The sequence below is a fragment of the Lampetra fluviatilis genome, chromosome 32, assembly GCF_964198595.1.
Source record: "Lampetra fluviatilis chromosome 32, kcLamFluv1.1, whole genome shotgun sequence".
Classification (NCBI taxonomy): domain Eukaryota; kingdom Metazoa; phylum Chordata; class Hyperoartia; order Petromyzontiformes; family Petromyzontidae; genus Lampetra; species Lampetra fluviatilis.
Genome location: NC_136306.1, coordinates 8,116,688 through 8,143,914, shown reverse-complemented (window position 1 = coordinate 8,143,914; position 27,227 = coordinate 8,116,688). Strand labels below are relative to the sequence as shown.

The window sequence follows — 27,227 nt, the reverse complement described above, 5'->3', positions numbered from 1 at the left end:
TGTTGTTCCACTAACCAATCTGTATCCTGGGTAAAGACCATTTTAAAACAATAATTAAACAGTGCTCGGCTCTATTGGTGGTCTCGAGTTTAGCGGCGTAACCTGTCATTTATCCAAAAGCGTTGCGCAGGAGACGGGGTGTCCCGTCTGCTGAGGAACTGCAGCCTCATCATGATACTCGAATAAGGTTCTGGATGGGGAAGGAGCTGAACCACAGGTCCACCAGGGAAAGCCAACCCGCATCAATAGGTTTGGATGGATACTAAGTTTTAATATTAAAAACAACACCGCACACACACTATTTTGTAATTTCAGGCATCATCATACCTAACCATGCAAGAGAAATGTGAAAACTGGGAACGGGGCAAGAGGCAATGACTGTACGGCACCGATAATTCCGAATAAGGGATAACACCGTTATGCATTCCTTTTGTGTCATTGCCCTGCTGCTGTCAAATAATGTGCACAAACTTGGGAAGTCCAAAACAGGACTGTGTAAATGACACATGCAATGCGGTGAGACCACGTGATACACAATGCACGATGAGAGTAAGGACTTTCATTTATCAAGCACTTAAATGCCCCTGAATTTCAGAGAACCTTCTATCAACATCTCAAAATGACAATGGCTATTGTTTTATTTTATCCGAGGTGATCCTCTGCCACTCAACAATGCATCGGAAAGTCTGTTCTCCTATGTCGAGTGTTTTCAGAACACAAATTGAATATAACACAATGTATTAGGGATTTTTTTATATATCGCAGATGCAAACTGTATATAACGCGATTGAATGAAAATCTAATGTCGCGCGAGTAGACAAATGGTTGTACGGCTGCCTTTGAGCAGCATCACAAGGCACCTCAGTCTTTGGTCAGCCTGCATATGCATCTGACGTGTTATCGCCAACTGCTTTACCCTATTTTATATAATTTATTATAACGCAATTTTTCCATAACATGGTGTTCTTCAGGAGCGCAACTACCGCGTAATAGAACAGACTGTTCTTGCAATGTGCCCTGTCCCCTACTACGACTGTTACACACCTCTTACCAATCTCTCCACGCATAAAACAGAAACAAAGGCCACTTGTTATTTACCTTTATTTACATGTTCACAGCCATTTTTTCCCCGCCACAGTGGCTTTTATTTACACAACACAGGTGGCTTGTGTCTTTAAAATAAAATCAACAAGTTCAATAAGTAAATTCGTACACCAGTTCGCTAAGCTACAGCTTAGGGGGCAAAAAAACCCTGCACAATGCATCTCCATTTGCAGCACTGAAACACACTTCTTCAAACGTGGTTAAACATTAAAGCACGCAAGTGTGTGGTTTATAAAAGTCTGTTATTTCAGGCTACCTCTCCATTTTACTTAGTCCTGATATTGCACTTGCTTGGCTAAACATACTTGAGACTACCTTTAAAGACTTGGCAACTTATCCGTCCAGTGACAGTGAAATTATTAGCTTTGCAACTCATCTTACAGTATGGTAACAATAGGGCTGTTAAGACAACACTGATAAGAAAAAAATTATTCCGCTCATTTACACAGGAAAACGTCACCCAGTCTCAATTATTTCTCAGGAGGGCCCTGCCAAGTTTTCGCAGTAGACGCCAATGACTGCGATTTATATAATACAATGGGCCTACTCTTACAATCAACGATATGGGGATCTTTAACGTAAACTGTAAAAACGGCAAGTATTTCTACGGTTGATCCACCCGTACTTTTAATCAGGGGGACCTGCTGGATTCGAACCGTGACCCCTTCTGCAACACAAACGGCGAACGTGCTCGCGCTACGCCATGTCCCCCCCCCCCCCCCACAAATTTGGATTGACGCACATCGGATCGTTTAAACGCTGACTTGTACATGGTTGGCAGCATCGCTGTGATATTCCTATTAGTCTTGCGAACACTGCTGCGTCAGGAACCCTGTTGAAATGTGATATGCACCAGCCCCCCCACGCACGCGCACACACGCACACACACACACACATACACGCGTGGACGCGCAACGGCTATTTCTCACGCAGGACACAGACGCCAGCGTCACAACGCTGGGTCCCCATGGAGGACACCACCTCCCAGGTGTCGATGATGGGGTCGTAGCACTCGATGCTGCTTAGCAGCGAGTTTCCATCGTAACTGCCGTGAAAAGTGGAAAGAGGTGTCAGCAACGTCTGGGTTTACAAATAAAAAATACCAATGCATACAAATTCATGTAGATCTTTTTTTTTTATGGAAACGCAATTTGAAATGGTCATTGATGTAGGGCACACAAATTTATATCGGAAATATTTGGAAGAGCCCATTGTGATCATTTTCCTACAATATTTTGAAACAAATACCTGTGACCAAAGTTCCATAGGGACAGTTACTTGTATTTTTATTTAGGGGTATTTTTTTTTACATTACACATACATCTCGATCCAATGCTGGATGAGGGTATCCCTGGGCCATGTGAGTCATAGGGATTATGTGACCATATTTCGCTAAACTGGTCAGTGTAGGTTGATGAGGAGGCAGGGTGGGGGTGGGTACGGACATAACTAGTTCAGATATCACTCCCCACTTACGTCAACTATGGCCAAGCTGAGGTCGCCAGGTTGAGGGCACAGTGCACTAACCACTCTAGTGACCGGTCAAAATAAAGGATTACTTGCTCTCGCCAAAGCTGGCGGAAGGACACCCACTAGCGGGGGGGGGGGGGGGGGGGAGTGTGTCAAGAGCCCTCCTCAAGAAGGTATTTTTCGGCCTACTCTTCACAATGGGCAGACATTTTACAAAGAAGTGGGCATACCCCACTCTTTGCGCCACCACACGCGGACATGCCGATCGACTCAATGCCGTGTACCCATTTACACTGCGCATTGTTTTCAACGGTCGTGCCGCGAGATCGATTCGGGGACCTCTGGATACGCGCTAACAATTTCAGCACGGCAGCATCCACCGGTCAAAGTTTGCACAATTCATACACGGATAATACTTTTTTCACAGCGCGCTGTAGTGAAGCAATTTCCAAAAACGCAAAAAGGTTCGTGCCGTAAGCAGCGCGCGCGTCATCACCCGGCGATGGCGTAAAGGCGTCCGCGCAGCACGGCAGCTCCCACGTAGCAGCGCGGCGTGGTCATGCTCGTGATGCTGCTCCACGTGTCCGTGCGGATGTTGTACGACTCGACGGAGGCGAGGTGCGCGGCGCCGTCAAACCCCCCCACCACGTACACGTGGTCGTTCAGCAGTGCCACGCCAGCGCCTGCGTCGTCGCACACCGCCAGGCGGGGGGGGAGGTGTCATTCGCGTAGCTTTTGTAAAAATAAAAAAGCAATGGATAAATCAGGAGCGAAATATGACGAGCTGTTCCATAAATGGCGAAATCGATGTGGGTTAATTTTAGGGGTGGGGTGCCCGGGTATATCCGATTTATGAACAAAACCCCATTAATTCTGCGAAGATCAAATTTAGCCCACCTAGAACTGGTCATGTTGTTTCTATCGATTTTTATATTATTATAAATATATTTTTGGTTATAAAAAACACCACACAAAAGTCACAAACAAATCCTATGCTACATTACTTACTGTAACATACAGTACTAAACCGTGACTGCCAAGAGCAGGACACTTATGCTCGGTGTGGAGACACACCACATAACAAGTGAGTATTACTTTGAACCTTTGGAGATTTTTACATTTCAGGAGTGATATTTTATATTTTTTCAGTTTAACATATAATGCACACTCTATTTTTATTTTATTTAAAATAGCAAATCTAATTCTAGGGATCCCCCCCACCCAAACTCCCCGTTATACGCAAATAATATCCTCAGGAAACACTATCTGGCCATGTTATTGAGGACAGACTGTGCTTGGAAGTGTTCAAGGAACACACATAACCTAAAAAAACTAGTATCTTTAATCTCATAGCTACACATAGGATGTGTTACTAGGCAGTGCAATGTGATTTGAAGCTTCATTAACAATATACTTTGGCAGTAATGGTCACGTATGACACTTTGGCACTTTAGTGATGTCATGCATATGCATTTCAATGCAACACCAATGCCTTCACATCCCGAGAGTTCTCTGGTAGCACATGTTCTTTTAATGTATTTTGTTTCTCTGATTAATGACTGTCATAACTTTTGTTTGGTGTTTGGGTTGCATCGACATTAAGAATTCCATCCTGGTTACGAGGCCACTTAGAGGAAACCATATTGCGTAAATTTACGTCAATTGTTTGAGTTCTGTCCCAGATCCTACATATTTTAAATTGGATATTTTTTTGGTGGACAAACTGAATACAAAGCGACATTGAAAGACAACTCGTCACTTACTCTAATTCTTATTTTGGTGGCCATTTTCTGTTAACATCTTACCGTGTCGTGGCAATTCTGACATGGATTTCGTCAAAGCTGTTGATGCCAAAACACCTTGCCAACACTTTCTACCTTCCGCCAGATCCCGCAGTGCTGCACAGTGACCTCCAAGATGTAATCTAATAATACCCATCACCTCATCTTAGGTCTTCCTCCCGGTCACCCCACACTCATGGAGACCACTCCACTGCCTAACTCAATAACCGACTCTCCGCCATCTTCCACACGTGCTCTATCCATAGAAAATGTTTTTCACCTAATTATAACTAGAACACTTACCAGCCATGTTACGTTCTCTTCTGGACTTATTCATAATTTCCTGTCTTGCCGTGAAATTCCTAGCATCTATCTCGGAAAATCAGTGCTCAAACAGCAACTTATTTTGAACTTCTAAGTTAGAGTGCAGCTCTCATGACCCATATTCACTCTGGATTTACACAGTGAATAATGCTCATTGTGACCTCACCACAAATCGCACACCTGAACATGCGGAGACCCCACTCCATACCTGCCTCGGTAACCTACCCCCCACCAACCCTGCACACGTCCTACCCAAAGAGGAAACGAGATGCCCCTGCATTCGCCACAATGTTTTAAACACCATTGTTGAATCCAGCTACGCAGCCAATAACCACTGTGCTTTATTTATAGAGTGAATTTTTGTCATCGCGACCTCGCCGTACGTCGCACCCCACGTGCAAGTGTCATGGGAAAGCGGCGCTGGCATCGCTCCCACTGTGTTGCGTGCTCACCCGAGCGCTTCGTGGACATGGGGGAGACGTGCGACCAGTGGCCTGTGTGCGGGTCGAATCTCTCCACCGAGTTGAGGATGTTGATGCCGTCGTACCCTCCTGTTGCATCGTGCATGCGCACACATACACCCCGCATTCCACATTAGCGGGCTGTTGGAAGCTTATGCCAGATGTAAATGTGTAAAGCCTTATTGCGAACTAAATTATGGAATCTTAATTTTGGAGCTTTCGTGACTGCAGGAATTATTCTTTGTTTCTTTCGGTTAAGTCACGTCTAAAAATAATAGCATATTACTACGACGTTTCGATTGCAACACAAGCAATCATCATCAGGCATAAAAGAAATAGCAACAAAAATCTAACTAGAAAACTATAGACAGACATACAAGCAGACAGACATCACAACGGCACACAGACGCCGATATGTGTCCTCTCTCTGTGTGCCGTTGTGATGTCTGTCTGCTTGTATGTCTGTCTATAGTTTTCTAGTTAGATTTTTGTTGCTATTTCTTTTATGCCTGATGATGATTGCTTGTGTTGCAATCGAAACGTCGTAGTAATATGCTATTATTTAAATTTATTATTTTATCTTTAGACGTGACTTAACCGAAAGAAACAAAGAATAAATTATGGAAACAAGAGGAAGGTAACGATCCATCCATTAAAATGGAGTCGCAAGATTGTGACACTTGAACTGCATCGAGTGTGGAGTAATCATTTATGAGTTACGGAAATTGTAGATAAATACCCTCTGACCATATCATCCAGAATCTGCCCGATTTATTCAGATGTCAGAAACTAAGAAAGATTGCGCCTGGATAGCACTTTGAAGGGTGACTACCAAGCATAAATCAGGTGTTGTAGGCTGCGGGGCTACGTCGTAGACAGCAGAGGCCATTGCAGCAAAATCCATTGCTATACTGTACAAACGTCCCACATCTATGCCCCACGCCTTCACCAAACCACCGACCAGCATGGTGAAGTATGTTTAACACGTAGGCTTTCGCGACCAATATTATTCATAATATAGGTTTTTGGGTCAAATTGCGTTATTTATAAATGTGTCGTAACCCTCTACCATCCGACACGGCCAAACAGTAAAACATGTGTCACGTTTTTCAAAGGCTAAAGAAGTGAATTATTTTGTCCTTTGAAAAACGGACACATTTTTTACTGTTTGGCCGTGTCGGGTGGTGGAGGGTTACGACACATTTATAAATAACGCGATTTGACCCAAAAACCTATATTATGAATGGTGAAGTATGGTCAACGAACACTCACATCCCACACAGCATTGGGAGCTCCTCATCCAGCAGTGGATTGACAAGGGCTGTACATGTGCATTAACACGTAAGCAATATGCACGTAAAGTCATATTAAAATTTAGTATCACGTGCAGGATATGTGAATTGAATTTGCGTAAAATAATCATATTTCACATTTGGAAATTATACATCAATATAACCCTGCAGACAATGGAAAGAATGATAGACCAAATGAGACAAGATAAGACAATACAAACAAGACAGTAGAAATTAGTAAAACAAAAATTACAGCTTGTTTAATTCAACGTGTAACCTTAAGTCATGACAATTCGTATCACAAACAACAATAATTCATTATGTGCCTAATACACAAACCGTAATATTCTACAACATCCAGCTCATAAGAAATAGCCACGTTCCATATGGAAAAATTACCATCATGAGGGACTTAAACAGTGCAGGTATAAGTAAACCTTTGGTACATTTTATTGTAGCGCGGCAAGAAATTCGAAGCGAAAGGCACCTTTTTTTAAAGGCCTCGTAAGTGAGGGATGCCTCAAGTAATCAAGAGGTTGAATTCAAAGTGGAGACATAAGGATGATAATGCAACGAAGGCTGCTTTTGTGGTCACTACGCCTTCCCGACTCAACACCGACCTACGCAGAAGATGACGCCGTTGGCGACAACCAAGCCGGCGCCCTCACGTGCCGTGGCCATGTCTCCCAGCATGCTCCACTGGTCGATGTTGGGGTCGTACCGTTCCATGCTCGTGTGCCGCCGGCTGCCGTCGAACCCGCCTGCCACGTATATCATGTCTGCCCGCAGTCGCACAAGACGAACACGCATGGGGGGGAAAACATTTAGAAATGCTTTCCAACCAAGGTTGAGAGCGTTTTATGCATTATAGCTGTCCGTCTGGCCATCCCTCCGTTCGTAATGGGGGGCGGGGGGGGTACTGTAACTCTCTTCAAGATGATCCAAAATTAATTAAGCTTTTGTTGCGTTGTTATTAGGGACTCACCCGAAAAAAAGGCACCAAATCTAAGGGATTTTTTTTCGTATGAAAACAAATATTTTTGGAGATGCAAACCTATTTGCAAATATGCAACACTGAATTTTGCCAGCTTATCTCATAGGGCTATCGTTTTGAAAATACGTCTGAGGACAAAACGTATGTTGGGGAGCGTTACATTTTCCAAGCATTTTCATGACTTGTTTGAATGAAGTTTGCTTGATTCCAAACGCAATGACAGTAATCATCCTTGGCCAAATCATTATATAGGACTGCCTTTATTTTGAAAAGAGAAAAAGGCCAAAACATGAAAAAGCCTCTAAAACACCGCTATCCTTTTTTAAAGTTACACAAAAGATTCTCAATGATAAAACTCTTTTTGCTGAAATGTTACACCTACATATCAACATACGTCACATTATGTCCACCAAATTGTCAAAATGCCTACTTTAAATTGCCAAACAATAATATATGGAAGACTGCGCTGGCTCCAGATCCTCATTTGGCATGGTTTTTGGGAATCCACCGGAAGTTTTACAACTATTATTATTATCTTCTTGGTTCTTTCGGTAAAGTCACGTAGAAGGGAAATAATAAAATAATAAAAATAAAACATCGTACAATTATTTTATTATATTATTATGTTTTATTTTTATTATTTTATTACTTCCCTTCTACGTGACTTTACCGAAAGAACCAAGAAGATGAATCTCTGCAGTCACGAAAGCTTTAAATCGAAAAATATTATTATTATTTTACCATCACAAGCCCTCCAGGTTTTTCCCAATGGAGACCAGGGGAACAAAGAGCTGAAAAGGCAAATTAGCACTCCACAGGCATAGTCCCATGTTAATACAATCGGATAACGAGCAAATATGTTGATAAGCGCGATAGTCTTGACAGCAGTGCTGGCCAGGTTGTCATTCCTTTTTGCACAGCAACAAATAAATGGCTCTTAATTTATTTCTTAAAGGTCACTCTGCAATAGATCAGTTTGGTTTGAAATTTGACAATGATCACTGCGCAATTATGTGCAAGGGTGAGTTAATGTGTCTATATCTTAGCTAGAACCAAAGCCAAAATAATTAAGATTGCAGAAGCAAAATAAATTTATCAAACCCAAGTATGTGACAACAAGTGTCTTTCCGTGCACATCTAATGGAGAGTGGTGGTACAGTGAGTTGTGAAAGTGCTCCCCGCAGCCAGCAACCTGGGTCTGATTACCGGTAATGAATACGTTAGTGGTGTCCGAACATATCCTGGGACTCTTAATCGGTCAACTCAGCATTAACGAAGCACTCATTAATGCTGTACTCATCAGCGCAAGAGATAAACAAAGGCCGCTGGACGTGGTGCTAGCCACCCCACCCTCAATAGCCACGGACATGCCACAACAATTCCAGGGCATTGACTGCTAGTAATCGGTATCGGAAATGGCTTCTACAACATCGTCCATTGTGAAGCACTTCGTTTGCCCAAATTTGGAAATCTGATCGCTGCTCCCGATCACAGAGGGTCCCATGACTACCAAGGGTTGTGTGCTCTGTAAAAACCCAGAAAAGTTCAAAACACATTGTTTTCAGACAAACTCTGTTATCATTGGCTAAGGAGACTTCAGTAAGTCTATACCAGTGGGTTGGAAACCAAAATAGCAAGAGCAGCCTTTTTTTTAATTCGGTAATAAAGTCAATATTTCAAGAGCCGCAATGCATGTGAATAACATCACAAAGTGGTACTTAAAAGAGCCGCAAGCGGCTCAGGAGCCGCAGGGTGCCGTCCCCTGGTCTTTACCATCGCAGTAAAGAGTTGTCATAGTTGCTCTCTGTAAACAAGTTGCTCATTACAATTCTTGGTAATGATTGCATTTCATTTGTCCCTTTTTCTTCCCTCCATTCTCTGGAGGTAGCCATTTACAAAGTAAACCTTTTTTTTACAATCACTTGTACACAATGCCCATCGTGTGAGCTCAACACATGTCATGAATACATCAGGGGTTGAGCGGTGTCCGAACCTGTACAGGCCCTCTTCTGTGTCAACTCAACTTTGATAAAGTACCTACTGCAGTGACCCAAAAGAGTAATTTTGCCGGCCAGGCAATTTCACACCTTCAGAAATCACGGTTGGACGCATGACGGCCTTAACAGCACTTGTGCGGACAGCACACGAGGATGAACGGTGGAAGGAACTTCTCTGCATTTTATCTCGTTGCAACGCATCTCAATGGGGCCCCCCCGTACCTCCGAGAGTCGTCGCCCCGGCCAGGCCACGGCGCACATTCATCGGCGCCACAGAGTACCAGACGCCGTCCTCGTCCGCCCCGTAGTCCAGGCACTCCACTGAGCTGAGGCGCGAGCGCCCATCATAGCCGCCCATCACGTACACGCGCTCGTTCAGGGACACCGTCGCCACGTAGCGCCGCTTGCGCGTGATGCTCTGAGGGCAGGCAGCGGAGGGGGATTAGCTCGAGCAAAGTAAGCGGGCATAAACAGTGTGTTGCCTTACCATTGTGAGGGGCCAATTTAGGCCCTTGGGAGGCAGGAGTTTGCAGCACAGTGGAAGCTGTGCTTTTGGATAAATCATCAGGTCATGGTGCGTTATGTCAATGAATCATCATACAAACGGTGTTAGACCAGAGGACGCCTCTGGTCGAAAGAAAGCTGTCTCTGGTGTGGACCAATCAGTTTCAAAGACAATGCAAATATTATCAGAGTATGTTTTTTTTGTTTCCATTCTGACCACAAGTATTGTGGTTAATGCAGACATGATTCCTTGTAAAAGATTTCAGTTTGGTGTTTAAACATCTTAACACCTTTTTTTGGTTGCCAGAAAAAAGGGGAAACCCTATTCTCATATTGTGATTCTAGTTTAGCAGCGAATTGGTTTATAGGGTTAGTTCATTTGTATTAGCACTGCAGAATTAGTGAAGATACATTGAAAAAATCCCCGTGACCCGAACGTTCTGGGGAGGCCCTCATCCAGCAGTGGATTAACGAAAAGGGCTGTACACGTACGTGCACCAGACCTGACAAGGAGCACTCACGGGCAGAAGACTCCAGTCTTGCGATTTAGGGTCGTATTTTTCCACCACGTCAATGGGAGACTGCTGGCTCCCAAAGCCCCCGATCACAAGCAGCACCTCGTTAGCCCCTGCGAGACCAGGCATCGGAAGCACTGTGTTAGTAAACACCAAAACGTCTGGAACGATGGCGTCTGTTATTATTGTTGTTGACATTGTAAGGATTAATTAGATATAAAATTTCGATTTAAAGCTTTCGTGACTGCAGGGATTCATCTTCTTGGTTCTTTCGGTAAAGTCACGTAGAAGGGAAATAATAAAATAATAAAAATAAAACATAATACAATTATTCTCACGACGTTTAGGCCACAACGCAAGCAGCCGTCCTCAGGTGAAAAACAGGTCTGTCGAGAAGACGGCCACAACGCAAGCAGCCGTCTGTCGAGAAGACAGTGTCTTCTCGACAGACCTGATTTTCACCTGAGGACGGCTGCTTGCGTTGTGGCCGAAACGTCGTGAGAATTATTTTATTATGTTTTATTTTTATTATTTTATTATTTCCCTTCTACATGACTTTACTGAAAGAACCAAGAAGATAGATATAAAATATTCAGCTGTGTACAAAACCGTTTTTTAACAAGCTAAACATCACTTTTCATTCCCCCTCTAAGATCTGTGCCACACAATTGTCACATCAGGCACATAAAGATTAAATGCATTATCAAGTATCATTTGATACTTATAATCACATGTGACATGCATCTAATTATGTAATAATTATTTAGTTTACAGGGTTATTTGACCAGATTTTAAATTGTCATTTGTTTATTACAGAAAAATAATCATGGATTTTGCTGCCCTCTATTGCTCACCACGTGGCCCCACAGCCGAATGACAAACGTGTGCATGGTGGCCAACCATCTATGCAGGCTCAAACTTGTTTAGCTTCAAATATCTGACAAGATCGGGCACATTCTTGATGATTTGGTCATGCAGGTGTCCCGAACATAAAAAAAAAACAAATAAAACCAATGAATCTCAGTCTTATTGTGCCCAGCATGAAGGAATGTCAACGCAATCTCAGCCCTCCTTTAGTCATCCAAACTGCTGCGTGTCACAGCCACAGCAGCACTCAATGTGCCAAAACACGCGGCGCGTCTCCATGGGCGCGATGCCAACTAAACTCTCAGCACTACCATGGAAAAGCAGCCTGTGTCTGTTCAAGATGTTTTTGTTTGAGAAATAATTAAATAAAGAAAAACAGTTGCGTTAAAAGTTATCAAGAGCCAAGATCAATGCCACAAGCACTCCACACCCATGAAAAACATTGCCTTTCAACTCAACTTTGGCACTTCATGGTACAGTGCAGGAGCAATTGAGTCATTCTCATTGTGCATTTTGTCAAGCAAATACATTTTTAAATATATCTTTTGGGGAGGGGGGGTTATCAACATCTGTGCAAAGAACAATATTATTTCATGTTACTGGCCTTTAGGCAAACAAAAATGTATTTCCCATCATACGACTGTCAGGGAATCACTGGTCTTATTACTGAATGCATAAATATAACAGCACGGGCAATTTGCTGAATATCCTACAACAGGTCTACCAAACATTACACACTTATGTGGTTGTGCTGAATAACTTTCTCATTGCATATCTACCAATTAAGTAATCAGAGCTGGGAACTGAGTGACTTTGCAGAGACCATAAACTCACTAGGTTGAAAACCCCAGTTTTATGTTAGGTAACGTCCCAGGATTACAGCGGCACAGTTAGTGTGCAAGCAGTGCAAATTCACCAGGGCCCATTGGCCAGAGGTGCCAGGGTATGAAGAGGGGAAGAAATTGGATAGGGGCTCCCCATCTCATTTCTTTGACCAGGATGGGCCCATGTCAAACACGCTTTACCACTGCAGGATTCTAAACCGAGAGCTTGGCGGAGCTGGCTTAAGCTAAGTTAAAATGGCGCAACTTTCCTTGGCGTACATTCTGTTAGGTTTTTTTGTATAGTTGTGCAGAACCCTATACTGAATACGACAAGTTCCCTTTAATTTTGCAATACTGTTATACAATACCGTGCCAAAATAGTCAATCACCGCCCCATTGTGTTAAGAGCACAGGCCTGGACAGTCAGCCCCCTAAGGAGCTCAATAACGCAAAGAAGATATCTAAGAATAAAAATATGCCCACGTGGGAAATGAAAAAAGGGGGAGTTTAGCATGTTAAATTAGTTAATGTGTGAAGAACTAAAGTGAGCATGACATGCACCTCCATAGACATCAATTCTGTTCTCCTATTCAGCATATTAATCCTGTTGTATATGAATATTCGTGTTCAATATGTGCTTCCTGTTTGCATTGACAACTCATTTGACCTTATCCAGCCAATCACAGATATGTTGCAAATTCAATAGGTTGCATGGTTAAGGCCGGCCATGCAATGATGTTTCTAAAATGTTGCAGTTCATAATAAACTGAGCAACGTTCACAAAAAAAACATCTTTGTCATCAACAACGCTGGAAAAATTTGTTGCACCACTAAAATTATCCTCTAGTCTTCTGACCTACCAGCACAGTATTATTCAAATTCAGCAGGCATCCCGAGTTAAGATCATTATTAAGCAAACGGATGCTATTTCCAATGCATTCACACTTTGCAACAGAAACATGTTGTTAACACTTAACAACCATATAACAATAGGGTTTACCCTTTCTGGCAAAAAAAAACAGGTGTCAGGATGTTAAAACACAAAACAGAATCGTTATTCAAGGAATCCTGTGTGCATTAACCACACGTACTTGTGGTGAACATGCAAACAGAAAACATGCTCTAATAATATATGCATTGTCCTTGAAACTGATCGGTCCACACCAGAGACAGCTTTCTTTAGTCTCAGTGTGAGATCTGAGAACGCCAAACGGCGAACAGCACAAAGACAATGCACTTAGGGCATTTACAAGCTCGGGGTGCACAGCTAAATAATGGGACAGAGCAATTTTTGTTGGCATGTTCACCACAAGTACGTGTGGTTAATGCAGACAGGATTCCTGACACCTGTTTTATTGCAAGAAAGGGTAAAACCTATTGTCATATTTAATACTGGCAGCTGCTCACCCCGACTTAACAACCAACTTCTTCTTGGTTCTTTCGGTAAAGTCACGTAGATGGGAAATAATAAAATAATAAAAATAAAACATACAATATTATTTTATTATATTCATTTATTCTGGTTTACTTTTTTATTTTATTATTTCCCATCTACGTGACTTTACCGAAAGAACCAAGCAGATGAATCCCTGCAGTCACGAAATCTTTAAATCGAAATTTAACAACCAACTGTTGGTAAATGTGTGTTTGTGTGTTGTTGTTGTTGTTGTTGTTGTTTTGCAACCGACCCAGCCGGGGCTTCGTTCGTGGGCCCTGCATCTGTGCTCGGATCTCCGGCCGCAAGTGGAACTTCTTCGCTTCGTCTACGAGGTCTCTGCACTCCAGGCTCTTGTGAACGAGCGGCTGGAGACGAACACAAATGGCAGTGAAATTGTGGACGAGTTACGAGAAAGTGCAGAAGTAAACGTGAACATATACAGCCCCATTTCTCAATTTATTGACCATACCGCATCGCGATGGTCAGCACAGGTTGGTGAAAGTGCCGGACATTGACATGGCGGCATGTAAGTGCAACAGAAAAATAACTTTGCCCTCTGCCAGCTGCTGCATAGCACGGCCCAGCGGCTGCCTATAACAGCCTTGCGTGCATTTGTGATCAACCCTCCAGGCTCAACCATGTCTGGCTTCCGATATCGGACGAGATCGGACGCATTCTGCTTGATTTGGTCAAATGAAGCATTAAGTAAATGCAATGGATATCCACGCTGTCAAAAGTCCTGGAATGCATTTTTCTGTTTTATCACGCAATTCATAGTCATGTATTCAAGGGGTAAATTTTACATTGGCAAAAGTACACAACGTCACCCAAATTCCTTTCATCATCACTTTTTATTCATCAACACATCGTACGTGAAACCAAAGAGTCTGCGGAGATGGTACAAGGTGGGGCAAAAGGAGGTATAACCAAACAGTACTTCATTACATTTACCCACGTGATTACCTAGTCGGACCATGTGGTCACATACAGCAATCTCCGATTGAATAACCATAAAGCCGGCCAATAATACTGTGTCGGCCAATACAATTCAACAAAAATTTAATTGGGTTCATGTATGTACTGTACGCAACCAACCGTGCAAATCGGAGGTGCGGGGGAAGGACAACAAACTAAACACTGTTAACAACGGGGCAGTTTCCCCACCTCGGTGTCGATGACGTCGGTGATGAAGCGAGGCGTGAGCAGTGGCATGCGCACATACTGCAGCAGCTCGGGCAGGAAGCGGCTGCGCACCGGCTCGTCGTACTTCACCCAGTTTATCACCGCCTCAAACACCGGCTCCTCCGAGTCCACCTGTCGAGCACAAACACACACGACATAGAGAGGATGCCGTTGCCAAAACAGGGGCCCCCCCAAAGGGGAACAATGCACCCAAGAGGATGACCACCGTGGAGCGATGAGACCAGCTGAAGTGTGAGAGTGCGATTCACAGAGGCAATCGCAAGACAATAAAGAACGATTAAATTAAGGAGAGGCCTTCAACTAGCAGTAGAGAGGTAACAGATGACGATGAATTTCATAGGATGTGCCACACCAACCAAATAACCACATACTACATGGCTCTAGGACAGTGGTTCTTAACCTGGGGTGCACACACCCCCTGGGAGTGCGAGATGCAGCACGTAAGTACAACTACTTTGTTTCATCAAACCTATTTATTAACATTATACATTTGTTAACTATTGGGAACCAAAGCGGTGCATAGCTGCAGTAATGGTTAAGAACCACTGCTCTTGGAAAAGTGTGGAAATGGCGGCACTTAACTTTGACGTTGTTCTCCATCCAGTGGACAAACAAGGAATTGTATGGCTCGGATATTTTTTTTATGATTAATTCATCGGCCGGTCGGCCTTTGTGATGAAAGAAATTCCAGTCGCACGTCTAACAAGGACACTTTAAATGTCTTTACATACAGCAAGGTCTCTCACATATAACTTGATGTTGCTGCTGATGTGCAATGTGTGAATCTCGTGATCATCAGCCATGGTCAATCCACTGCTGGATAAAGGTATTCGCAAAGCCGCCACAACCTGACACAATCCTGCGATGTAACAATCTGCCAGGCACCTCCAGATGAACTGATTTCATCGTTACATCTCTATGGTCTGTCAGACGCATTTGGGGTGCATGTGTTGTACATAGCGATGGTGAGAACAAGCTGTCCTGTCTGTCCCAATTATTCTTAGCACCCGCCTGCTCTCTGCCCTGACATCACAGTTGATGGCTTCAAAGCGACCCGTAAAATATTCCTTGACCCCGGGACACATCAAAAGGTCACCTCTCGCTACAACTGTGGCTCGGAGTAGTCATCTGCTCCAGGTAGACCTCGGCAAGGTAAGGTAAAAGTTAAAAGGTAAAAACAACGAGCCTACCTTTACCCTACCTTTTACCTTACCACAATACAATCACTCTACCCTACCTTTTACCCTTTAGCAGGTAAGGTAAAAGGTAAAAAGCAACGAGTCTACCTTTACCCTACCTTTTACCCTTACCCCATACAAATTACTTGATTACAGGGTAATTACTGGGGTACTACACATGAAAAGGTTTATAACGGTAAATGCTAGGTAGAGCGCTTCATTCATATAGAATACTCTCGATTATTCCAATTTTACACGAACTCACTGTTTGTTGTTGTTGTCGTGTCCTCACATTTTGTAACTCAAGTTTAACCCACTTCCCAATGTGGTATCGACTGCAAACTTGGTATACTTATGTCATACTGATGACAATACTATATTCTATCATAAAAAATATAAAAAACATATATTTTAAAACATTATTTTTTATGTTATGTTTCGGCTTGGCTCTAATTGTCCACGCTCAACTGACGTTGGCTGTAATTGGCCATGGTCCCTTACGTTATGGCAAGCTTCGGGGCCACTTCCTGGAGTCGTGGAGTTCTGCCATTACTAGTACATTTAATAAAAGCGTGTAAAAAAAAAGCTTTTTTTAAATATTACTTATTAAATGGAGGCTACGGACTGCGCCACGGAGCTTTTAGTGGTAAAGGTACCGTATTTACCGGGTAAATCTTCACGCTACCTTTACCCTACCGGGTAATTCTTCCGAGCTACCTTTACCCTACCCTTTACCTTACCCCTTGGCATGTCCACACCTTTACCCTTTTACCCGGTAAAAAGGGTAAATTACCTTACCTTGCCGAGGCCTAGCTCCAGGCTCGCCACGACCCGGGAAAATATTCATCATTGTCGTCGTCATCACCTGTATCTCGTCGCACTTGATGAGCTTCTGCACCTCGGGCTGGGGCAGCAGGCGGAACTCTTCGTTGTACACAACGTCGGGAAAGTGCTTGAGGCTGAAGAGCTCGGCCGCCTGCTGCAGATCCATGCAGCTGTGAGCCTCGGCAAACTCACGGATGCCGAGGCAGTTGGAAGGGTCCAGCTGGCTCTCCAGGAACTCGCAGCATGCCTGCTTCACGCCTGCGACGACGTGCGAGCGGTGCAGCGCAACAGTGGTGGGCGAGAGAAAATGTAATCGGTATTTATTGATTATAGAATACTTGTATGTACGTAGAACTTCTTTCGCAACGTAGGTAGCCACTCGTGCTAATCAGAGGTGCGGGAAAGGACAACAGAACACAAAATGCAAAACTAAAGAAAATAGTTTTCACTTCACGTGAATCAAGGTGTCTCAGAAAATTTAGCTTAAACTAAACCATTTTTATTTTACCAGGTAAGGCCCAGAAGAGATAAAAAGCTCTTTTTCAGAAGCAACCTGGCCACAAATTATATCCCAATGAAGTGGCTTATTACGTGGAAATTTATAGCAGCCAAATACTCTAAAAGCATGTTTCCAAATGTGGAGGGAAAAAAATCGGAGGAAACAGAGAAAAACCCACACGACCATGGGGAAAACATACAAACTCCAAATATACAGGCATTAGGATCAGGATGGAACTTAGGACCTCCTGCATACCAGGCAAGGTAATTAACACATCTTGCCAAGAATGTATTGAATGAGACATTTATGTTAAAATAACAAAGGGAGGACGGAGAGGAAAACTACTATGTGGTCAAACGAGAAAAAGTGACGAAGTGAACATCAACCTAGGAGATGGAGCGATAAATTTAATTCACGTGCAGGTGCTATCTGGATTAATACATCACAGGATTGTGAGAGGTGGTGCCAACTTTGGACAGGCCTTCATCCAGAAGTAGATTGATCATGATAAGATGAAAGGAAATTCATCGGAGGTATATAAATATTTCTACCTCGGAGATGTACCAATGTGATTGGCTGGTGTGCAGGTCCTGGGGTGGGGATTGGTGCATCGCTGGACTGAAAGATTGGAGCAACTTTGGGAAGGCCTTTATCCAGCAGTGGATTGATCATGGCCAATGCTGACAATGACGCAGGAAAAAAACAGTGACATTGAGAGAATCGTATATTTTCAAGTGAAATTGATAATATAATAATTCACCCTTTAGCTGTAAAAGGCAGGCAGCCGGGAGCAGCTCCTGGACATTTTCCACCGTCACGTGAACGGTCTCCGTGTAGACAAAGTCCAGCAGAATTTCCATGGTGGCAGCTGTCAACCCTTGCAGGTCCACGCAAGGTTTGTCCTTCTCCGACAGCTGACAAACATACAGAGGACATGGCACAATTTTGGATTTGAAAATCTGCACATATTTATCACAACTCCCAAGTATTTAAACGGTCGCCAGAATAGATGTACACATCACACACTGAATCTTAGTTTTTGTATGGATATAATAAATTCACAGCATCTTTCAATCCACCAGTGGCTTAAGGCCTCCCCCCCATGCCGCGTCGGCCACAGCTGTCCATACTTCACCGTGCCGGTCATTGAGAATTGGTAAACAGGAGGACCCAAGACAAGTTCAGATATCACTCAGCACTAATGTTAGCCGTGGCCAGAATAGAAACCAAGTCGCAGAGTTCACAGCACAGGGTGTTAAGAACTCTGTCAGTACTTCACTTACACTTATTGACAAATGCACATCCCCAAATAATCTAAATACACAGCATATTCAAGTTAAAAAAAAGGATTCATTCAAATAAACTTCAAAGCACATATCGATGAATCTATATGTACAGCATTTCAGATGTTGCTTGTACAGGCATTAATATAATTTTATCACGCTTTTCTATTTATTAGCATTTTATAAAACAACATAGGCCCATAACGCTCTAAATGACATAAAAACCGGATGGGGACAAACTCGGGGCCCTCAGACCCGACCAGTCTATCCAAGTCGGGGGAATTGAACTGCGGGTGTAGGAAGGTGGGTAAACATCAATCCCTTCTTTCACACAAGGTAATCGCGGATGGTAAGGTAAAGAAGGGGTGGGGGTACATTCAACTTGTGGAGGGGTAGTCCCAGGCCTGCAGGGAAAGGAGGTGAGGGGGCCCAGGGGGAATTTGATCTCTCTTAACCAGGCCGAGCACGAACTCCACTCAGATAGCCTTACCAGTAGTAGAGCTGTTGTGTGGGTCACGATAGTAGTGATAAACCGCTAAACAGAATAAACTTGTGGCCTTGAGGGACATTTGGTGGTGCGGGGCCCATCCCAGCATCCTGCCCTCCCCTGACGCCAGCCCTGCTCTTAGAACTTTTGTTATCTCTTCATCGCTCACAACTACCATGGCCGTGAAATTCATGTCTCGATAACGACACCAATGTCAAGAACTCGCTCTATCAGATTGACCATTTCCTTTCATCCGTGCAGTGTTCAACTGAAATGATGCAGAACACAAAATTTCCCTTCCTCCTCCTTTCCTCACACTGCACAAACTGTGGACTTTCCCCCCTTCCTGTAACCTCATTCAACACAATACATGTACGAGTTATTATCTGCTATACTATCAGCAGTTGTCAGTTTCTGGTAGCTGCACATTATAGGACATTTGTTCTTTGCTTAGAAACTGCAATTATATAAATGTAATCCAGAATAAAATTGATACAATCATTCGAAGAGCTTATTTAATGGACATTGCACCGCACTGTCTCTGACGAAATCATGCAGAATACGCCAAATCTCTTCAGGTCTCAAGAGCAAGGTAGGCTTGAGCATGGTTAGTGCTTGAAATGGTGGCCATGCACCATGCATGGCAGGTCGTCAAAAGTACAGTAAAGCCTTGGATTGCGAGTAACTTGGTCTGCGAGTGTTTTGCAAGACGAGCAATTTTTTTTTATAAATATTAATTTGATAAACGAGCGAGGTCTTGCAATACGAGTAGTACGTGTATATGCTTTGTTTGCTGAACGTCACATGATCACAACTGATATACGAGTGGTTTGGATTACAAACACGTTTCCGGAACGAATTATGCTCGCAATCCAAGGTTTTACTGTAGTTGGTGGGTGGCAGTGGGCAGTGAGGAAAATTTATTATATTGCTCTATTATTTTCTAGAATCTCTGGTTCCCACCTACGCTAACTCGTGTTGACCAGCTCTGCACAGGCTGGTAAAACAACCACCACAAACCAAAGAGCCATGGGGATGCCCTCATCCAGTAGTGAATTGACGAAAGGCACTGCACACAACAAAAACCGCCATTCACCACGAAGTGGCGGTGACGTCACCACGCCACTTATGCCAGGGCTAGGTGCCCTTTGAGGTCACGTGAAACGTCCAAGGCAGGCAGTCACGGAACAGCCCCAGATGCCACAGGTTGCCCAACTGAGATGACTGGCAGATGCACACATATTCAAAAGGTACCTCATTGGTGAACATGGCGCAGAAGTAGTCGCTGCAGGCGGCGAGGACGATCCGGTGAGCAGGGAAATCCATCTCGTCAACGCGGAGCGTCACGTCGCACAGCGTGTTGCTCTTGCGCAGTGCGTTCATGGCGTTCAAGATGGACTTGGCGTGCGAGTTGGTCATGATGTCTCGTGGGGCGATGCCGCCCGTCTTGCAGGTCGGCGGCTCTCCTTCACCAACCTGTGAGCGGGAAATTAGTTCAGTGGTGGCCGAAACATTTTTTTTATGTTTTACTATATTTGAAATCATTTGGCGAGAGACAATTCACGCATGTTATCTTGATGTGGTCTGGTACTGTCTTTGCTGTTGTTTTGATGCCTTGCCCAAGATTGGAATTTGGTGTACTTATGCAATTTGAACTTATATACTTTATCGAATTCATATATTTCATTTATAGTGATTTGCTTACCTTTCCCATACCTTGCGCTCCTATAGTTTTTTGTATCGTTTGTTGTTATAACTTTCCGACCAACTACAACTGAAAATCTGTGAAAAAGTGCTTCAAAGCTCATCGGATTTCTCCAAGATAAATAAAGCCTCTGATCATACTTAGACATGTATGCAAATTTACACATACAGTATAAACGACACTGGTGGAGTGCTATGAACCCAACCACCTGAGTTTCATTCCCTACCACAACTAACATCAATGGCGAGTAATATTCGAATCGGTCCTGGCCTCCCCCTTCACCAACCTGCACTGACCAGTGTTTTGATGTATGATCAAACAGCCCATATGACCAATATGATGTGTGCAGGCACCAGTGATTTGAAATAGGGCTGTACATATTGACATGTGCCTGTGACCAAATCACCCAGAATGCAGCCGATCCCTACAGATGTCATAAGTTGCACCTGGATAGTGCTCAAAACGGTGACCACCCTGCGTACCAGGTGTTATAGGCTTGCAGGGCTATATGATGGGCATCAAGTGGCAGAACAGATCATTAATTACCTATTGTTGTACTGTACTTCTATGCTTGAATCTATATGCTTCCCGTCATCAAACCACACAGGCTTGCTTGGTGAAGTTTGACAAAAAATTACCCCCACGAATGGCGCGAGGTGAGGAGTTCCCCACCCAGCATTGTATTGACGTCGGCTTGTACCAGTATTTAAAATCCATATTTATTACCCAACAGTCAAATGAAGAGGCATTTTAAAGGACATTTTTAAAAAACTCAAGCGCCACATACCTAAAATTATACTGTGTACTCAAATCTTTAAGTTAAATGTGCTCTTCCGTTTTCATCACAGCATTTAAATACTATACATCCTTTCCAGATGTTTATATATGCATGCTACGATTTAAAATGGCAATACCATTCATACTTGAGTGCAGACTTTGCACATCACGGAAATGGGGACAAGGTGGATCTCAGGGTTTACAAGACTTGATTGGGTGCATAATGAAGAGACGTGGAAGAAGACAAGAATACGACCCATCTCAGGCAAGCTCAAAGTCGGCTCGGATGGCTATAGGGCCTAAAAGAGTTGGTTTTGGAGTGGTGAATCAGGCTAAGAAGGAATGCGGAGTGGACATGGAGATGGCCCAGGCCTGATATGAGCGGTGGTGGACCAGGATGGCAGGGCCTCAAAAGTAGGGAAAGTAACAACATAAATGTACTGTAGTTCACATTGTGATCCTGGAGAAATTAATAAACATAGGACCATAATGTGATTCGCCAAACACAAGCGGGAAAGAGGTTTAACGTTTCATAACAATAATGTTTAGTCGAAAACTTTTAGTCATTACCCCGATTATAACAGGCCCAATTGTGACCTCTGTTGAAATGGTGGAACGAAATCAGCTCTTGTGCAGATGCTAGATTGTTACATTACAGGCCTCTGAAAGATACTGATGGCATGAAGGCCTTCATCAATCATATGAGGGGCAACTGCCAGTTTGATAAAACGTCGGACATAATTTGACGAGCTTGTAATTCTCAAATTGAGAAACTATGTAAAAAAAAAGTCCACTTAAAAGTGTTTCTTGGCTATATGTTAAAGTCCCACATGTTTTCAAGTTGGGCATCACCGTGTCTCTAAAATATGGTTAAGTGTCCCACGTAGTTCAGCTCAAAAGCCCACTAAGCAAATTTCAGAGAAAGTTCATGACACTTGTATTTGCTCTATAAAAGTATACCCTACTGTAATACTTAATGTAATGTACAGTCATGTATTAAGCCACTTAAATTCAGGCCTGCCAATAGCCAGCACCAACTGGCGTAAATTATAATTAAAACCTCTATTATTATATCTTAACTTGACCAAACGTCTCAATATATGACCTTCCTGGAAGTGTTCAGACTCGACTCTCGTGATTAAATAAATGCTTTCATCAATAAACATGAAAATATTACTAAACTTGGCGTTGACCTGTCTCTTTACTGTATCGACTGTTAAAGCCCCCTTTTGTCACCCAAGGAAGAGTGTGTGTCCAGACCGTGCGCGGGTGGGTCGTGGGGGGGTTTTAACCATATTTGACCATACTTCACCAACGGTGGTGAGTGCGGGTTGAAGGCGGGGAGCATAGACGTGGGATGAGAGTACAACATAACAATTGAAGATTCTGCAATGACCCTCTGCTGCCCACGTATTTGTGTTACTACAGGAGGCATTTAAATTTCGATTTAAAGCTTTCGTGACTGCAGGGATTCATCTTCTTGGTTCTTTCGGTAAAGTCACGTAGAATGGAAATAATGAAATAAAAAAAATACTACATTATAAAAAAAATATAATAAAGTAATATAATATTATATAATATTGTTTTATTTTTATTATTTTATTATTTCCATTCTACGTGACTTTACCGAAAGAACCAAGAAGAGGAGGCATTTAATTCCTTTCCACAAACACGTGGGTTGTTATCCTTACCGCAAACACCGTGCATGGTCTAACAAAAGCACACGCAATCACGTGAATATCTCCCTACGAGGTATATCATCGCATTACGTTCAACCACGAAATTTACTTATAACAAGTATAAAAATAACACGCCCAATAATAACCATCATGCTCCTTAACACCACACGCAGCCACGTGGCGGGGTTCGGTATTGCGTCTCAGGCACAATCACCAACCCATTCCCATCGTGACTACCGTCACCTGCTTTCTCTGGGAAACATTAACAATGCATCTTAATAACTCAGACATTTAGCAAATCCACTGCTGGATGACCGGGCCCTATCCCCTCCTCTCCCACGTGGATCTTAGGGGTTATTTAACCATACTTCACCACGTTAGGTCAGGGCGAGGCTGGTGAAAGGGAGTCCATCTATGAAATTGAGATATCTCTGGCCACAGACGTTAACCGGCGGCCGAGATGGAATAGACCCGTGGTCTCCACGTCCATAGCTAACCGCTGCACCACCGCTCTACTAAACATACAAAAACCCGAACAAATCGCGCGTGTTGATAAGAGGCGACATTGGTAAATGGTACAACATCGCAGGGACGGCGAGAGACGGTGATGGCGATGGAATACAGCCGTGAGGAGTGGAGAGGGGGGCCCTCATCCAGCAGTCTGGCACGGCCACAGCTGACGAATTCCGACGACGACGATCATGATGGTAGCGGTAAAGAAACTTTACCGCCACCCACAACGATGGACTGTTTGACATTTACCGTGGCCTCTGCCATCGTCGAGGCCGCTGCTTGACGTCTCAGAACAACCCCATGAGGAGGAGGAGGAGGCAGGAGGTGGTGGTGGTGGTCGATGGGTCAAGGCCCTCTCCTCTCGGCGGCCCGCGGCCCTACTGGGAGGGGGGGGCCGAAGCGGTCCCCAGATTCCAAGTGGCCGGCACGGGATCCGGATCCCTGTAATGCGGAATGGAGTCGGCAGGGGGGGGGGTGGAGTCTGATCTCATTGGTTAACGCCCACTTTTCTCACCGCCCCGCCCTCTGCACCGCCCGTTTCGATTGGCCCCGCACGTGACCTTTAAACTCGTTATTGAACAGGCAAATGCAAAGCTTCTTCTTGGTTCTTTCGGTAAAGTCACGTAGAAGGGAAATAATAAAATAATAAAAATAAAATATTATAAAATTATTCTCACGACGTTTCGGCCACAACGCAAGCAGCCGTCCTCAGGTGACGAACAGGTCTGTCGGGAAAACAGCGTCTGAATGAAACACCCCAGGCTTGGAGCGTATATTTAAGCTGGGTTGGAGGGGGAAAAGAGCCTTGACAAAAGAATTTGCATATCAAGAGGAATTTAGCATATTTATGGGAAATGCAGATATGGGATTAGTCACTACTTGTGAAATGCGTAGGAGGTGGGCGGGGGGTTTCAAAGTCATATTATGCCCGTGCATTATGCATCTGGTTATAAGCTCAGAGCTTCACTGGTACATCTCCAGGCTCACCCTTGCCAGGGATTCGGCTTTGCCCAGAGGGCTCTTCTCTTCAGGGCTCCAGGTTGTTCTTCAGTCTTCAGCCGGACGATACTGAGCTGAGGCGTTCAGGGCCCTGGCTTATACTGGTAGGAACCTCCTGGTTACACCAACCCACAGGGGATTATTGTGTCCGTCCGTCGTGCATCCAAAAATTGGAGGGGTGGGGCTGGGTGGAGAGGGGAGGGTGGGGAGGAGCTGGGTGGGGAGGGTGGGGCTGGGTGGGAGGGGTGGGGCTGGGTGGGGAGGGGTTGGTCACCCCGTGGTGCCCATATCAAACTCAACGTTTAACCTACTCACGCCGGCTTGTGCCCGCCCTCACAGTCGGTCATATTTGCAGGATACACCACGCTGCCGTTGACCCTGACCATTGGCCGAGCAACCCAACGTTCCTACCAGCTCCCTCCGCAGGACAATGTGTTTTACAGGGTCCCGGGCTCACTCCGCCCCTGACCACGCCTCCCTTCCAGAACCTTCGAAGGCCCTGGAGAATGACCTCATCCCCCAGCCCCCTTCCGGGCCCCTGGGGTCCCAACCGTTGGTCCCGATGCTTCTCCCCAGGGATTGCCTCGGGCCAACTGCCACTCATCATCACTCTTGGGCAGGTCCCGCCTCCCTTCTGCTCTCTACTGGCCTGAGCTAGTACTGCCGGCTATGAGTAGGCGATCGTGGCCAACCATGCCACGACATGTACGTTGAACTTCTTTCTCACCGTACACAGCGAACCGTGCTAATCAGAGGTCCAGGGGGGGGGGGCAACAAATGTTTTGTTACACGGAAAATCCCGTTCAGCCCCTTTTAGTGGCAACGGAGCCGCAACCACTTCAACAATAGACTCATTGTTGGGCTGGAGAGGAGCCCAGCCAGCAACCAGCCAGTAAACTCGAGGGAGATATTTGTTGTATTGTTACAAACTATTAGTGTGGTGTGTACGTCTTTAAAATTAAAATAAATTATTTTCTGGTGCTTGCTTTGACAGTGTGGTTGTGCACAAGATCAATTAAGAAAAAAAACACTAAACACGTCCCATCAAAAACAACACTGGCCTTAAATATATATAATAAGTGACGTTTCAGGTAAGAGCCCTTCTTACTAACAGAGAAACCAGAGCGTTGATAATAAGAGTTGGAGACTGCACTATACACTATGGGGCCTGAAAAGAATTGAAAAATCAGTTTTGACTGCACGATGTATATATTCTTTGGTTAATATTTTAAAGGTATTTATTTGTATGAAATATAATTTACATAGGCTCCGCCTATCCCTCCATGGTATTGCCCTATCTTATCCATACCTGTCAACCCCTTATCAGTGCCCTACCTTATTACAGACCAATTCAGACCTTATTGGTTACGCCGTGCCCTTATACATCTCAACGTTCATCCTACAAAGTTCCATCACAAAGGAGAAACACAAACAAATAGACAACATATTTTTTCTTGCCCGTATTTAAACGGCTGTTGGCCGTATGGGCCTGAAAACTCAATTTCCCTGTACAAAAATACGGGGTAAACCGTATGGGTTGACATGTATGCTTAGCTCGCTTCTCCTATTTCTGACTACTCTGTCCCATTCCGTGCCCCAACACTCCCAATCTCTACCCTCGCTCTCCGTGCCTCCCCAGCCCTGCGCCCAGTCGCTTCTTCGTACCTTTTCCCTTCTTGACCCCCTTCGCTTGAACCAACTTCCCACTGCACATGAAGAAATAATCTCCACAAACCTGCTTCCGATCCTCCCTTAAAACAACCCCCATCTTTTCTCCCCTTGCCTCTGTTGCAATGCTTCCCCTACCCCCCAGCTACGACCAGGCTTACCCCAACCCCTATCACTACCCCAACCCCTATCACTACCTCTATCACTACCCCAACCCCTATCACTACCCCAACCCCTATCACTACCTCTATCACTACCCCAACCCCTATCACTACCCCAACCTCTATCACTACCCCAACCCCTATCACTACCTCTATCACTACCCCAACCCCTATCACTACCCCAACCCCTATCACTACCTCTATCACTACCCCAACCACTATCACTACCCCAACCTCGATCACTACCCCAACCCCTATCACAACCTCTATCACTACCCATAACCCTACCCCTATCACTACCCCAACCCCTATCACAACCTCTATCACTACCCATAGCCCTAGCCCAACCCCTATCACTACCCCAACCCCTATCACAACCTCTATCACTACACATAACCCTACCCCTATCACTACCCCAACCCCTATCACTTCCCCTATCACTACCCATAACCCTACCCCAACCCATATCACTACCCCAACCCTTATCACTAGCCCAAACCTTGCATAACCACTTCCACCTATCCTAACTGTCATCGTAACTACACCACCACTTTAAATAAACCCACTCTTTATTTCAAACACTATAATCTCATGTGCAATTGTATTATTTCTGTAATTCACCATGGAATAAGACGCTCAATAAATCTATATGAGATAGATAACTCAAGGACCGTCCCAT

At 44.3% G+C, this 27,227-nt stretch overlaps 1 protein-coding gene across 2 annotated transcripts; it reads right to left on the bottom strand.

Annotated features, from left to right (window-relative positions):
- Window positions 1-250: 250 nt before the first annotated feature.
- On the bottom strand, window positions 251-24,164 carry KLHL12 (kelch like family member 12). 2 transcript variants are annotated; one of them, XM_078871458.1, is made up of 12 exons: window positions 23,970-24,164; window positions 20,301-20,522; window positions 18,037-18,190; window positions 16,818-17,035; window positions 14,736-14,885; window positions 13,822-13,936; window positions 10,449-10,555; window positions 9,646-9,841; window positions 7,053-7,211; window positions 5,132-5,230; window positions 3,071-3,257; window positions 251-2,149 (listed from the first exon to the last, which is right to left on the bottom strand). In XM_078871458.1, exons 1-12 carry the CDS (start codon window positions 23,982-23,984, stop codon window positions 2,023-2,025), a joined length of 1,749 nt encoding a protein of 582 aa, XP_078727584.1. In that variant the 5' UTR covers window positions 23,985-24,164; the 3' UTR covers window positions 251-2,022. The 2 variants fall into 2 exon arrangements, with proteins under 2 accessions (XP_078727584.1, XP_078727585.1); XM_078871459.1 differs by lacking the exon at window positions 251-2,149 and having other exon boundaries at window positions 3,098-3,257; window positions 7,057-7,211.
- Window positions 24,165-27,227: the final 3,063 nt, after the last annotated feature.

What these genes read in the sequence shown, in the direction of transcription:
- KLHL12 (XM_078871458.1), bottom strand. An exon ending in GCGCCATGTTCACCAATGAG is followed by an intron (nt 18,191 to 20,300) that starts GTACCTTTTGAA and finishes TATGTTTGTCAG; the next exon opens with CTGTCGGAGAAGGACAAACC. An exon ending in CGGGGCGACGACTCTCGGAG is followed by an intron (nt 7,212 to 9,645) that starts GTACGGGGGGGC and finishes GACTGCGGGCAG; the next exon opens with ACATGATATACGTGGCAGGC.